Source organism: Mycteria americana, chromosome 4 (genome assembly GCF_035582795.1).
Source record: "Mycteria americana isolate JAX WOST 10 ecotype Jacksonville Zoo and Gardens chromosome 4, USCA_MyAme_1.0, whole genome shotgun sequence".
Taxonomy (NCBI): Eukaryota; Metazoa; Chordata; class Aves; order Ciconiiformes; family Ciconiidae; genus Mycteria; species Mycteria americana.
Genome location: NC_134368.1, coordinates 47,796,004 through 47,812,132, shown reverse-complemented (window position 1 = coordinate 47,812,132; position 16,129 = coordinate 47,796,004). Strand labels below are relative to the sequence as shown.

General features: G+C 38.3%; 1 protein-coding gene across 6 annotated transcripts in view; it reads left to right on the top strand.

Moving 5' to 3' along the window:
• FNIP2 (folliculin interacting protein 2) overlaps positions 1-14,255 on the top strand; it is a 52,951-nt gene extending 38,696 nt beyond the window's left edge. For all 6 annotated transcript variants that reach the window (XM_075500371.1, XM_075500368.1, XM_075500367.1 and 3 more), the window contains 5 exons: positions 1,677-2,994; positions 3,804-3,960; positions 5,141-5,341; positions 9,040-9,155; positions 10,414-14,255. In XM_075500371.1, coding sequence (XP_075356486.1) covers positions 1,677-2,994; positions 3,804-3,960; positions 5,141-5,341; positions 9,040-9,155; positions 10,414-10,492 — 1,871 coding nt within the window. In that variant the 3' untranslated portion in view covers positions 10,493-14,255. The remainder of the gene's footprint in view (positions 1-1,676; positions 2,995-3,803; positions 3,961-5,140; positions 5,342-9,039; positions 9,156-10,413) is intronic.
• The last annotated feature ends 1,874 nt before the right edge of the window (positions 14,256-16,129 follow it).

Sequence of the window (16,129 nt, the reverse complement as noted above, 5' to 3'; positions counted from 1 at the left end):
GGGTAGTCTGAAGCCCACCCGCCATTACTGAGGAATGAATTTGCTGGCATGTTAGGCTATGGGGCTAGTTGCAAGGGTGTTCTTAACTGGGGGAAGACAGCACACTGATGCCACCAGACAGCAGCCTCTCCAGTGCATCTCTGGCATCATGGGAAATGGCAGATCTTGGCAGGGGAAACAGTAAGTGAGAGCAGTGGAATTACTGTCTCATTGATCCTTGTTTTGTATGGAGTCAGGAGCCTTATTCCTTTTATGTTCTGTATGGTGAAGAGGAGGCTGCGCATAAATGTTTGTTTGGGTTTTTTTGCTGTTTTAGTCTCCTCATGTTGAAGCCAGAGGTCCTCTTGCCCTTGGTAGAAACCTTCCTGAAGCTCTGATTGTAGCTTTCATTTAGTGTTACTTTGTGAGGTCTAGTACAAAATCCTGGTGGCAAACTCTGTCCAGAACACTTGAGCAGCCCTGAGCAAGGATTTAGCACCTAAAACAATCTGGTAGATTAGCAGGTAGCTGGTAAAGCCTCAAGCCAGAGAAGCCTGCTTTCAAGGTGAACACTTATGGTGGCTAAAGAAAATTGAGCTTTTGGTGGTTGTCTCCCATCTGCTGGTGGTATCAGCTGCAGTTTGGTTAGGCAAAGACAATTTAGTGAGTGTTCTCTAACGGGTGTCAGGCGAAGACAACTGGGTTAACTCAACCTGGTAATAGACATCTCTTGAGTTAACCCATCTTTGTCTGAGAGAGCATGTGAACATCCCATTATTGGCTGTCTATGTTTACTTCTCCCAGAACTTTGAGTAGAAACCCTTCAGCTGATAGAGGATTATAGACAGCTGGAAGATAGTTACCACTCTCCCAAACAAATGTGTTGAAAGTAGGATATGCATGACCTTAGTTCTGTTAAAAAAGCAGGATATATCTTCAGGATAAATGAGCTAGCAAATAGGCAGTTCCTGGGGGATTATGTTGTAGTACCTACCTTTCATATTACAGTTGTATTAAGTAGTGAATAGACTTTCTAGTTCACTGCCACCCCCTGCCAAAGATACACACTCATGTTAGTGAGGTTGACTCCAAGTACATAGAGGTGCATGTGCCTTGCCCAATAAGGTAGTTACGTGCCTCTTTTTTCAGAACCTTATTTATTAATTAATATTGAATCCTTTTTTGGTTTCTTGATATCTTAGTCCTGAAAAATATAATTTAGATTTTATCTGCATGATAATTCCAATGTTTAACAGGAAAAAGTGACTGCAATAAAACAGAGTAACTTTGATGTGAAAGAAAATGAGTAGAAAAATAGAAAATAGTATAGCTGGCTTGAGAGTTTAGCTGGATCTATATTCCTCTTCACCCCCTGTTGTGTCAATTTCCAAGTGAAAATATCTTGTAAGCATCATGTAAATAAAAACTGTAGTGGCTTTGAACAGAAAGAAACTGAGTAATAGCAGCTAATCCTTCACAAAAACACCAAAACCCTTCTGGACACAAGCCAGAAGTGCTAGGAGACTTCTTTTGTTATTCTTTTAAACTGCTGTTTTAAACTTTTATGAACTTATTGTGAAAGAAATTAACCGATTTGTGTCTCTAGTAAATGCTATTTCAAAATGTGTTGAATTTAAATGGTATAGCTTATATTACAACCAAACATAAGCATGTGAAATTTTTGTTTTCCTGTATAGGTGATCTCTACGGTGCCATAGGCTCTCCAGTTAGATTGACTCGAACTGTTATTGTTGGAAAACGCAAGGAGTTGGTGCAGCGCTTGCTCTATGTTCTAACTTACTTCATTCGGTGCTCTGAGCTGCAGGAGAATCAGCTGACATGGAGTGAGAAGGCTGGGGAAGGAGAGCAAGTGGTAAATGGGAGCAAGATCACAACTGCACTAGAAAAGGGAGAGGTAGAGGAGTCTGATTATGTGGTTGTCACTGTTAAAAATGAACCTGCTCTTGTGCCTCCAATCCTACCTCCAAAGAATGATGGAAGTAAGAACAACAGTATTGCAGAGTGGGTACATGACCCAGAAAGCACTCATGCTGTCCCAGCCTCTTCAAAAGAAAAGAGAGAAGCAATAGGAAAGGCCAGTCAAAACTCTGAAGCATCTGTTGACTGTCTAACTAGCAGTTTCCATAAAGGAGTGGCTGATGGTAGGAAAAGAACTGTCACTGATACAGGCGTCGTATCCTACCACTTTGAAGAGCCATCTAAATTGGAGGATTTAATAGATGTAAAGAAGAACAAGAACCAGAATGAGAGAAAAGTGGAAAAGCAATTGTCTAGTAGGTCATCCGCCTTACCTTGTCCTGAAAGGTCTGGCCACAGGAGTTCACACTTAGAAAAGGTCACCTTTCAGATTGGAAGTTCTGCGTCACCAGAGTCAGACTTAGAAACTCATAGAAGAGAAATGGAAGACAATCTGAAGGCATTCAGGAAAAATCCAGAGGTGATATATTGTGCCTCAAGTTCCACAAATCTGACTGTGGATGCTTCCCAGAATCAAAAAGAAAGTTGTGAAGCTGCCTTTATACCCTTCAGTAAACGTAATGTTTGTTATGTGCAAATCCCACCTTGTGAGGGGAAGGAGAGTATACTTAACCAACATATGGAAAGTAAAGGAACTGAAACGAATTTAGTGAACACAATATCTAGTGAACCACTTTTGCCCACAGATAACATAGAAACTGTAAAATTGCCAAGCCTGAAAGAAACTAGAACTTTATGCTCTGGCAATCTGGAGAACTATTCCCCTGGCTGCGTAGAAGTAGGTTCTGCTGTCAAACAGGATTCCCCTAAAGTAGGTGCTAAAGATGTCCCCTGTGGGGATGCTGGAAGGAAAATCCCCTTCAGAGTTGAAGGGGACATTCCAAGGAACGAGAGTTCAGACAGTGCTCTTGGAGCCAGTGATGAAGAAGGTGACTGTTGTATCCCTGACGAAGTGCATCATGATAATGTCAGCAGAAGACTTGAAGAGTTTGCAGAAGTGGAACTCCCTTTACCAAGGTAAAGAAGTTTAAATTAATTTAGAACTAAATGGAGTCAAAAGCTGTTGCTACTTTAGAGGTATTCAGGGTTTCAAGTCTGAAATCCTCTGGGATCTTGACTAAGTTCCTTGCAAACAAATCCATAATAGACACTGTTGATGTGGTTAGGATTCTTGTAAACTGACTTGGCAAAAAGAAAACCAAGACTGAGCATGTTTAGGTATTGAAGTTTTCTGACAAAGGTGTTCTTCAAAAGTCTAATAAAAAGTAGTCAAGCTTTTTTATGTAAACTGCCTGAAACGTTTGATGTAGACATGTAGAAAGAACATCTGAGGACAAGCAAAACGTCAGCTTTGCTTAAACCGATAACTGTTTAGATTTGACATATTTGACAAATCAAAGACAGATTTGAAATAAATAGGGGCATCCTATTTGAAAACTTTTGAGCTTTACAGGTGCAGATGGAGGTGCATTTGCTGATGCTTAAGGTAGGTAGCTAGAAAGACTTTGCTTCTTGGGTTGAGTTTGAGAACTCAAGTTTAGCACAACTGTTAGCTGCAGAACAGGGAGCTCACACATACCAGAAGCTCTAATACATTTAGATTTGCCTTTTCATAAATTTGAAGGAATCAATACGTTGTTAAAGTTCAGCTTTTAAAATCCGTGTTTCAAAGAGCACCAGTACTTGGTTTACTGTATTTTGAGTACAACTGTTGATTAATATTTGCAGTAGAAGCAGGGGTGATAAACCAAACATAGCATTCATTTAAAATCTGAATGCAGTCTGTCAAGCAAGAATCTTACCTGCTTTGTATTTTTGTATTTCAGGTCAAATACAATCAGCAGTCAATACGTGAAAAATTTTGGAAGATCACTTCTAGGTGGTTACTGTCATACGTATATACCTGATCTAGTGCTACATGGAATAAATAATGATGAAAAACTCAAGCAGTGTCTACTAGCAGACCTACTTCATGCAATGCATGTGAGTTAAAGTACTGTTCTGAGTCATAGTAGGAGTTGTGGTATTACTGAGTTCTACAGAAGCAGGTCCTTTGAATAGCTCCTGTTTCTTTCTACTTCCCTGTTCTTAACAGCCACACCTGACATGTCTTCCTTCTTGAAAGATGTAAGCCTTTAATTCATTGTGTGCAAAGCCTGTTCACACAAGAATCACATGTGCTTTCCTTTATACTCTCTTAAGTCCTCTCTTCAAAGATTAACACAAGGAAAATTGTTTGCAACTTCAAGTTACAAACAAGGAAAAAACCTCAAACTGCTTCTCTTCAGTCACAATAGCAGACAGAATTATCTATATTTCATAAAAATGATACGCAAGTGGAAACATCTTATTTTGCCACTTAGTGGCATGTGTTGGAAGGGAGATGAAGTCTTGTGGAGGTCTATATTACACTAGAGTAGCAGAAATTACCAACTACAGAAAGTAGTTGTGTGTAGGTAAGAACTTTGCCATGTTCTTACTCTGCTTTAGGTACTCCTAAATTATAAAATGAATTTATAACTAACCTTTCACTAAGGTAACTGTGCGACCTTAGTATGCAATTTTAAGTGTTTATCTAGTAATTGTCAAGAGCTTCTCTCTATAGCAATTAAGAATCATCCTGCTGGAATGAGTTCATGTAGTATCCAAAACAGTGATGCGTGTGTATGTAACTATTTTAAACAACATCAGGTTGGTCTAATACGATACTGTCTCTTCATACTTACCCTGCCTTGGTTGTGCATAGTGAAATCCTTCACATATCTCTGAAACATTAAATATGCTTTCACCATCACTGGATCAGTGTAATTATTACTCTTTTCATTTCGGAAGACAATTATCTTTCCAGGGAAGGTGGTGGAATACTTGAAGAAAACAATATTGGAGTAATGATTTTGAAACACTAATTAAACAAAATTAAATGCCTTGATCAAATTGGCACTTAAGACTTAACTGACCCGATGTTGCTGAATGTGAACTCTGTCACTGAAGTTGGTATTCCTTGTCATTTTTGAGATGCCTTCAGTTTCCTACTGGACAAAAATATTCATTGGATCACTTTCTTATTCCCTGCATCAGTGTGAATAAAAGTGGAACCTCAAACTAAGTTGTGGAAATGTATATGAAAGTGTCACATAATGTTTGTATTTTGTATCTGTTGCAGCATCCAGTACTAGATGAGCCCATAGCAGAAGCTGTCTGCATTATTGCAGACACAGATAAATGGAACGTACAAGTAGCTACAAGCCAGAGAAAGATGATGGACAATATGAAGTTAGGCAAGGATGTTTTGGTTTCGAGTCAAGTATCCAGTTTATTGCAGTCTATTTTACAGCTTTACAAACTCAACGTCCCAGCTGACTTTGTAAGTATTTCTTTACTGAAGACAGAAACTACTGAAAATTGCTTAGCTTAGATAGCAAATGCAGAGTTTTGTACGCTGCATTGTATACCAGTGAACTAACGCCTGAAATAATGCAGAGTTGGAACAATGTATTTAAAAGAATGCATGCTGCAGTCCAGTAACAGATATTATCTGTAACTTACATCTAATAGATCGGATTAAAGTTAACTACTCCAAAATACACATGCCAAAACTAAAGTTGTTTAAGCAGTTTTAGCATGGTCCTCATACGTTTATGATTAGGGCTCTGAAATTTGGCTTTTATTTTTTTGTTTGTATAATTTCCACACTTCTGTACTCTATGTTTTTGAAATTTCTATCTACCCAAGCCTGTTTGTAGCATGCAACTTTCTATTCTTGGGCTTTCTATCCAACCCCATGCAGTGCATGCCTCTCCTCTCTCCTTCCCAAATAATTGTGCCTGTGTGTGTTTACTTGACCCTTCTGTTTTAAGCATATTTCAGCCAACCCTGTCAGCAAGTGCTGTCTCGGATAGCCTTGCCAATGTCTCCATAGGATTGCTGGGAGGAGACTGAAACCTGAAAACACCTGGGAGTGGGTGGGTTGCAGCAGAGGATGTTACTTTGTCATATTGTGTACTCCCTATTCCACAGCATCGTTTCCTGTCCTCATTAGTAGTTGAGTTCATCAGAGCAAATCAGTAATGCTGGTTTTGCTGATTACAACAAAATTACCTACAAGTCTGATAGTGGTAATTATACAATTTTTAATGCATGATTGTAGATGAGGAAAGATGAGGTGTGTTTTTCAGTAGTCACTGCTTTTTCAATCAACAGAATTGATTTGTCCTTCAGCAGATAGCCTTGAGAAACTTTATAGGAAGCCTGTGTAACGACTGTGCTAGCAGATGGCAGAGGAAGGTAGAGCTAAGCACTAACAGCTGTAAATAGTATTAGTTGGCACTGTTTTGGATAAAATTAGTGGTATTGATTATGCTAAGTTCTTGAAGTCAAGTGCTAGGCAAAATATGTGGGTACACTGTCAGTGTTGTTTCTGGATTCTTCTGGGCATCAAAAAATATGCAACTTTGGTTAAAATTATATCCTAACACTTGCACGGTAACACCTTAAATTCTGGCATTTCTAAACTGAAGAGTTGATTCTGCAACTGAAGTGTTCTTTCCAATGTTGCCTTGGGGTTTGTGTATGCAATTTCTGTATGCTTTGTGTGGTGTGGGGGTTTTGGAGGTGGAATGTTATTTGGGGGCTTTTTATTTCCCCTTTCTTACAAAAAGGAACAGTGAAGTGACAGTGCTAGTAGCTTGTAAATTTTCTATAATCCACATTAGAGACACTTTGATCCCTCTGTCGGTGGATTTTGCAGCTCTTTGCTAAAACAGAAACATGGGTGCATGGAAGTCAAGTGTTCCACTAAACTCTAGGGGGAGAAGTGTGACTTTTTTATTGTAGTGATTCTATTGATTTAAATTTTGACAAAAGCATTATGTACTAATAGCGATCAGAGATGAGCATAATGCAGTATGTTTGAAGTTTCCTTTATGATTTTACATTTCTTTACAGTTACTGTTCAGATGAATAAGCTTTTGGGGTTTTTTGTGGTACAACAAGAAACAAAACCCAACTTGAGACCGGATGAAAGGCAAATGGTGGTATCTTTGTTGTGGCACTTCAGACTAGTAACCATACTGCAGAGAGCTTTGCAGTATGCCAGGGTGAGAGGGAAGTGGTGATCGCAACTGCTACATGTCAGCAATATGTCAAAAGTTTTACCTGCACCTTTAAACTATTTTTGAGCTACTTTTCTAATTTTAGAAGTGACTTGACATTTATTTTTTTTCCATTTAGTCAATGAGAAAAGCTGCAGAGGAAGCTAACATCAAAAAAAACCCCCCAAAACTTCTATACCTCACTTAACGTGGACATTTTGAACGAAATAGATTCATGTACTGAGCTTATGAGGAAAAATGTCTGTTGATTCTTTGCTGGCATTCAGGAGGAGCAGATAATCTTATGTAAAGAATCTCTCTTTTAGAATAATGTGGGATTCTTCCTTACTTGCTCCCTCACAACTTAAAATAATAAAAATCCATAATCCTTTAGCATGAGTACTGGAACTGAAATATGTTGAACCAATACTTCAAATCAGCTGTATGCTCCCCTGAACCACTGGGGAAGCACTCATAGGCTTTTTGCATTAGAGTTACCTGTAATGGAAAAGATAAGAATGTTTCCCTTTTGGCTAGAATCAGAAGTGTTATGATTATAATGACTTGAGTGAAAACTTGGTTGAACAAATAGATCAAACGACTCTCAAAAAACTTTTGCCTTGCCTCCACTGGTGGCAGTTATCTTATTCTACTACTTTGCAGCATGTTTTTTTAAAATGCCTCTTCATCTTCCGTGATTAAGACCTGATATAAGCTCAGAGAATCATTAAAAATCTTGCTCCAGACCATCAGAAAACTACAGGCATGAGTCTTTTTTTCTGCTCATTATTTTTTAATTAGCAAAACTGGTTTCACAGGATGTCATTTCTAGTACTTACGGTTTTCATTCAACTTGAAAAGTACATTGGACGATGGCCTGAAGCTATTTGCTGCTACTGTTTCTAATTGCTGTCTACACCTGCTGGATGACTATACATTTGATAATGTGAGGTTCTGCATGCACTTCCTGCTTTCATCTCCTGGAGTTTGGAGACCTGAACTAATTTAACTTTTTTGAAGTGGTCATCCCTGTGGAAGGAAGGAATATATCAAATTGAACATACCTTTTGTCCTAGAACAAAATACCTGATAAGACATCCTACCTACTCACCTTGTGAAGACATCCTACCTAATTGACCTTGTCTTACCAAAAAACCCCTCTCCTTCTTTGAAGCTAAGGTTCATCTGCTCTCCTGCAGTTGGCATATGAGAAATTACCATGCATCACATGACTGTATTTGAAAATAATATGCATTTCTCGTGTTCTACTGCTGAAAGAAAAGGGGAGTAATTAAATTGGTATTTCAAGTTGAACTATTACCTTTTGGGAAACAGCATCAAATGTTTAAGCAATTTTAAGCTAGAAGTACCTAGGACTAATAAAAACAAATGCCTAAAAAGGATTTGTAACCTAGCTTCTCCAGTAAAGTAGTGAGCAAAAGAGCTATTATGACAAATAAGGTAATGGTGTCTTCCACTTCTTGAGTCTTAGTTTCTCGAATGGCAGATCCCTAGAGCTAGAGAGTGCTAACTTTAGGAACTGTTGTCTAGACTGTCTTTCAGAAAAAATAGTACTGACTTATAACAAAGACATCTTGATCCTTCTGGTTTGATTCTTAGTAAGATGTCTTGAGTGTCTTTGAACCTGGTTAAAACTATTTAAATCAGCACAAACATTGTGGCTGACTTCAGTGGGAAATGGATGTGCAATTTGTGCAACAAACTTGCTGCCCAAGAAAGCTGGAATGCCCCAGTTCTTTGAGGGGGTTCCCCTTTGAGGGGGTAGTGTAACTTTTTAATGTTGCTAGCACAGCGGTAAAAAAAAAAAATTGCCTTTTCTGGATTTTGGAGTGGAGATGTAGTTTGAAAGATGTTCTAGCTAAGATGGAAGCTAAAATGATGTGCTTGCATTTCTGTAAAACTTGCGTGCGATTGCTAAAGCCGTTCTGAGGTTTTTGGTCTATGTTTACAGTGCATAATGCATCTTGAGGATAGACTACAAGAGATGTATCTCAAAAGCAAAATGCTTTCAGAATATCTGCGAGGACATACAAGAGTGCATGTAAAAGAACTAGGAATTGTATTGGGGTGAGTATTGCAGATATCGGTCTTACCTAATGGCAAAACTTGGGGTAGTTATTTTCCTTTCAGTTTCTGAATGTTGACATCTTGTTCCCACGGGGACTTGCTTCTTACTTCATATTTAGCACTCTCCTCTTTTGTGTGCTTGATAAAGTGTAAAAATGGGTTCTACTGAGCCATCTGGAAATCAGGAGGAGACACAGTTCAGCAAGAACAAATCACTTGTCATTCTTAAATCTTCAGAGTGAAGAAAGTTTGGATTTTGGTCATTATGAGGTTATCCACACATTCATATGCACTCTTTCTGTCTTGATCCCCTTAATGAAAACTCCGTCCCAACAAATACTTCAGAATTTTTGGAAGGTTAGGTTTGTGCACTTGTATCTTGAGGGAAGAGGAGTTCTCAAAAAGCAGATGTAGGAAAATAGACAGGTGTCCTGTTTGGCAGCTGTCTTCTAATAATAGTACTTGATTGGCATACAACCTTTAGGGATGCATCTGCTGACAGCAGAAGAGGGGGAAGGGAGAAGAAGTAAATACACATTCACAAGAAGATGGTTTTTAGCACTGTAGGTAAAACTTAATTTATCTCTATCCAGACTGTTCAAGATTTCGTGCTGAGGAATGTGGTTGTAAATAGCGAAACCCTGAAATAAGCACTTTCCTCAGTGTCTATATATGTATAAATATATATACACACACATACGTCCTGGCCTCTGAGCAGCTTTACATTGGAAATGGTTGGAAACTGAGCATTGCATTTGAGACATATTCCTGGTACTGTTATTGCATAATAATTAATAATTCCAGCTTTTGGTCATTTTTTGGTAAGAAAGTGCTACTGTATGGTGAACTGAGTTCTATTCAAAACATGAAATGCAGAGTCTTCCATAAGCTGATGTTTAGTACTTTCTTAAACTGGGCTTACAGTGCCTACTGATCGGTAAGGCTACAAGCTAAGGCTTATGGTTTAGCAAACAAATAAAAGTTTTCATTTAAACCAAAAAAGATTATATACCACAAAATGTAATACTGCTATCTTTTGACTGAAATGGTAGCATACTTCTTGGTTTTAAACGTTATTACCTACCTTTACTGGTATGTTATGAGTAATGGCAATAAATAATTAAACAATGAACTCCGTTATAGCAAGACACTTCCAGTTTCTTTAAAGTGGATGAAAACTACCCTCTTGTGTTTCTCTTCTTTTGTGAAGGTGACTGTATATTTTAAAGTCTGTCTCTCTTTTTTTTTTAATTTCTAGGATTGAATCCAATGACTTGCCTTTGTTGGCTGCTATAGCAAGTACTCATTCCCCATATGTTGCTCAAATACTCTTATAAATTCAAATCTCAGGATAGTCATTCCCGTAAAGTAAAATAAAGAAAATGGGAATGTTGAATGAAGAACAGAGGTGCCAAACACTGGTAAAGGGGAACACTGAGGAAAGCAGGTGATGACTGTACATTCTACCACCTTCCGATTCTGATTTCAACCGGATATTTTATCGGAGGACTTCAGTTTACATAATGTAAAAGGCATTCAGGTTTTTCTTACAATCTCACTTCTGACTTAAATCAAGAAAGTGACTGTATCCTTGCATTTTATTTTTATTCAAAGGACAAAAGTTAACACTATGTGGCAGACCAGGAGCTGCCGTCCAAAACGCTGCTCAAAACCATGAAGTAACAGTTAAAAGAACAAGTGGGTTAGAATGGATTTCGTAATACTACACTTGAGTGTGGTGTGGTGTATGTTTCTTTGCTGGGGAGGAGGAGGAGCTGTAAACTATGTATATAGCATTCCTATACACAAGTGTATTAGATGGGACATGATTTTCTTGCAGAGCATAAGCATGATTTTGTATAGTAGAACTGACCAGCTCAGAACAAGGAACCTGGATTCAGCAGCCAAATGTTATGTGGGAATGGAGGTGTGCATGAGGTGATGTGACTTTTCCCTTAAAGGACAAGAGGTTAAGCAAGCTGTGACTGCTTCTGTTTTAATGAGAAGGCATTCAAATGGGCCCATGGCTGGAAGTGGAATAGAATGGACTTCTGAGATAGGGATTTTGTGGGAAAGCCTTATGGAATTTCTGCTACAAGTTTACATTTGTTGCTGATGCAACTTCAGTAACTCTCTTGAGTTTCTGTATGACTGTAGTCCTGGGAACTAAACCTGTGTCTTGGTGTCATCAAGTATTACAATCTCCAAGGAGTATGAATTTGACAAACTTCTGTATGATACCAGTGCTGTTAGTGCATGTCTATGTGCACGTACACCAAGCAATTGGCACAAACTGAAGACAATCTTATTGGGGAAATAAGACAACAACCCCCCACCAAACCTTCAGTCAAAAGTATTACTTTTTTTCCAGCTACTAGTTGTCACTCTAAGTAGGAATAAAAGAGGAGCATTGTTTGAAGTAAAATGAAATGTAGGGGGCAAACCCCAATATTTGATATTACTATGAATGTTTGCAATTACCCTTTTTGATTCTATAGAAATCTTGAACTATCATCCGGGTGCCTTTCCTTAATAGGTTAACTACTCTGAGACCAGAAACTACTTCTCCACTAGTTGATACTGGCCTTCTGTGTTTCTAGAAAGCAAAATAAAATTTTGTATTTTACTGTTTTCATGTGGTTGATAACATGAATGTAAAAAAAATTACTTTTATTGCATAAAGCACTGTTAAGCTGGATATGAAACTGTGGACCAGACTGAGGAAAGAACAAAGGATCAAAACAAACATTCTTAAAGAAATGGAAAACTCAATGTTGAACTGTTCTGTTGTGAGCCAGCAGGAATGAGGTGTCTGAAATTGTCAGCTTGCAAGCAAAATGCTAGCAACACAGTTGCTTGGGAATAGTGAATTCTAGTAAGACTCCTGGTCACCGGTTGTGAGTTCTCCTTGTTGGTGATTACAGATTTTTAACACTGAAGGGACACACTTTTATTAAAAGTGTTTTTATTTCCTACTACCTTGATGTTTGGACTTTTCTACAGTAAACTTTCAATGATTTGAAATAATGAAATGTGCATATTGTGAGTTGTTTAAATGTGATGGGGGTCTTGATTAACCTTGTGTTGCTTCTTGAGGGAAACAGGTAGACTGACCTACTGTGAAGAGAGGTTGTTTTCAAGTGGAGGGATACTTTGTATTCTGATACAACGCTTCTAAAGCTGTCCTTAGATGCTGGGTTTCTGACCTGACATTCCAGATGTTTCTTTTATCGCATTTTCATACTTGTCCCCAGTGTTCTGCCTAAAAAGGCTAAAATCTTTCTATGGTTCAGGTTTTCTCCTACTGCTTATAGTTAAGCAAACTTTTCATATCTTTCGTCTGTGATCCTTCTCTCTGCTGGAAAGTAAACTTACCTCTGCATATAGCTGTTAGCAGATATCACTCTCTAGTCCACAAGGTTAAGACAAAGTAGAGCAAGTCACATATTCCTAAACTACCCCTGTGATGGAGAATGTGTGCGTGCGCATGTGTAAGTCTATGAAACCGCTTCCCTGAGTGTATATAGAAGTCCTCACTTACTTTCTCTATTTCATGTCACTCTTAAATAGTAGCTGAGTTCATTAAAAGTAAATTCCAGTTCTCTTAAAGTATTAGTTGGGATTTTATCTGAACAGACTGACAATTCTTCAAAGAAATATGTACTAACATAGAAATATGTGCTTTTGTTATCATAGAGTGTACTAAGGAAGTCAAAGGTCAGCCAACATCCAGTGATTTCAAGGCTAATGCCATGATCAGTAACACCTGATTGTACTACATCAATGATTTAAAAAAACAAAACAAAACAAAAACAAACTAAAAATCTGCCTTTTGGCAAGACATCAAATTAACCTAGGGGTGGCATGTGAGCTGATGGTCAAAAGCACTTGGATTTTCTTCAGCCCAGGCTAAAACTTTATAGTTCTTGCTGCTTTCTCTAACATTTTGCTGCTCTTCAGAATTTACACGACGAACTGTCTTGTTCTCACAGTTTTAGTTTTGGGGGAAAGAAAATCCAAAATTAAAGCTGTTTATTACCTTTAAAAGGCTTTAGACTAAAGGAAGTTAAATACATATTTTCCCCTCCACCAAATGTACTACCTCAGTTGACAGGATTCCACCTTCTAGGGCTTTTTTTGACTCTGTCTTTAACTTGTTTTTGATAGCATCTTGCTGTTTATGTAAATTAGTGTGGCATGACAGGGCAGTAAGTATTTACAGATGTGTTGTTAGACATCTTTAGGGCATGTTTCTGTTTTTATTTTAATAGGATGAAAAGTGATATGAGTGTACAGATGTGTTTGATAATGTAGCTTAATTTTCAAATATTCCAAAGTTGTTTTTATCAGTATTATGTAGGTTTTTCGTAAACTTAAATGCATACTTTCTTGGTTAAGTGGGAGTGCACAGTCTTTCCAAAATCCCACATAAATGCAGTTTACACAGTGCAATTTAAAGAATGTATGCTTCTTTTCAGGCAAGACTAAACCTTCATACACAGAGGGGAGGAATGAACTGCTAAATTGTAGTATTTAATCTACATGAATTCGTTAACCCCAAATGATACCGAGATCTAAACATTTTGATTTAAGTAGGTACTCTGAACTAATGTATACAACTTTCTTCTGCCCAAAAGAAACTAATGGACACTGATTCTGTAATTCACATTTCTAATGGCATCCTCCAGAGTTATAGATTGATCTTCCACACTCCCTACTGTATGCGTCTTTACTCTTAAAGTCAAAACCCCTTTTCAGACACACCAAACTCTTGTATATAAAGTTTACACAAAATGATCACTTATCCCTCAAGTAGAACTTCTACGTCAGTTAAAAGGACCCAAATCAAAATCGAGTCTGAACTGCTGAATATACTCTAGACTTTTTTTTTAGGTCAAGTGGGCTAATTTGACATACATAGCAGGTTTTCTATAGTAGAAAAAAAAAGTGTGTGTTGCTATTGCATGTTTGGAGAGCATAGGCTTTTTTAGGAATGACTGAATACCAATGTCAAACTACATGAGTTTTTTTCTTATAGTTGTTTATGTACGCTATCATTTTGGTCTATTTCTTTGCGGCATTTGGTGCAATAAACTTTCTGAAATGAACTTAAGTGGTATTTGGTATCTTCCTTTTTAAAACTTACTTCTGAAATAGCTGCTGTTGTTGTTGTAGCCGAGATCTAATAGTGCGTGGACATCTGATAACCTGTTAGTGGAGTAAGTAAATGTTGCAAGAAATGTCTAACAGGAAGGCTTCACAAAATTTGGAACCTGATTGAACACTGTTAGTACCTTTGGAAGCTTTACCCCACTTATATATGTAAACAAGAGCTCTTATAGTGTGAAAACTAACTGCAAAAAATAATGGAAATTGAAGACACTGACTGTTGGAATAGGTCCTGTAGAGGTTCCACACACCTGTGTGGCTGGCACTTAGCTCAAGTGCATATGAATAAGAGCTATCTGGAAAATGTGTCGCAATTGCAGAATATATCCAATTTTAAAAATTACTCAACATAACAGTAATGAGTGACACCTCGTGTCTACTAGATTATGAATTGGCTGATGGACTTGGCATGAATTAGTTTAAAATAAAGTGGTCTTCAATTTGTGTCAAACTCTCCGTGACCTGAATTTCTATTTAGTATTCTGCAACTTACTGGAAAGTCCTTATTTATGAAATAAAAACGGAGAAGAGATGATCAACTGTAGTTATGCTGAACATCTTTGAACAGGTCTGAGGTATAGTCTGATTTGTAGGGTGTAAGTACTTCTTACCTGTAGACTGAAATGTTTGAGGTTTGCTTCCTGGTCAGGCTCATAAAGATTGGAAATAAAACAAAAGCGCAAGAACTTTGGCATCAAGGACTTTTCACAGTGCTCTGAATACAGCTTCTGGCTTTCTGGTCTGGCTGCAGTAACTATCAACTCTGGAGCATTTGGAAATAAATCTACTTATTTTCTCACACTCAAAGGTGCTAAATGCTTGTGTGCACACTTGAAGTAAGGAGAAATGTCTGTTGCGTTGTCTGCTACGACTCCTGTGTAATTTGTGCTCCTGTTAGTCACCATTTGTGCAGGAGTACTTGTTACAGAGATTAACCAAATTTGGTGCTTATGAGAATGAAAGGGTTTTTTTAATGTGCAAAGTATATCAAATGATGGCGTGTGGTAAGCTGTAACCTTACTCCAGCTCTCTTCTTGCCAAATTGTGTAGCTGCCTCCCTCTTTCTAAGTCTGTGGTTTCATGAGAAGGCTTGAAACAATTTAATAGCTAACCCCTATAACAAAGGGAAGACCCCATTACCCTGTCCAGTCTTTCCTCCTGTCATGCTAGCTGCATCTGCAAGTTGCTTGCTTGCTCTGTTGCTCACTGAATCACTCATATCCAGGTGCAGCATGTTTGCAGAAAAAAAGCTGCTGATGGTTGTCTGCTGGGTTAACAAGTTGAATTTCGCTCCAATAAATGCCAGTGTAAGGGCAAGGGAAGAGATGGGACCCCCTCAGTTAGGAACGAGAGAGAAAAGGAGTGAGACAGCTCCAGCTCCTGCTGTCTTTGATACTTGTGGGCCCTTGGATTGGCTCAGCGGTTTGTGCGGGGCAGCAGCCTAGGCTTCCACCCAGGCTTTGTAAGACTCCATGAGGCTCCTCTGCTCTGACTTCACTACTTTTAAAAAATGGTAGTTAAGCTGTTGGCCATATCAAGTGGTTTAGCTTTTTTCTAAAGGTCACTTAGCCAATCTCTTTCAGAATTCATATGATTGGGACCGTGACAGGTTAGCAAGAGGCAGATGCACAGGCTGAGTGGTGTAAAATGGCCAAGCACTGGGAAGGGTGGAGACCTGTATTAATAAATACTTACGTGGTGTGGCCGAGAGGGCTGCCATGGAGCTTTTAAAACCGGCAGCTGCAAAAGAGAAAATAATACCTAGATTTGAAAAACTCTCAAACTCTGCAGTCAAATTCTGTGAT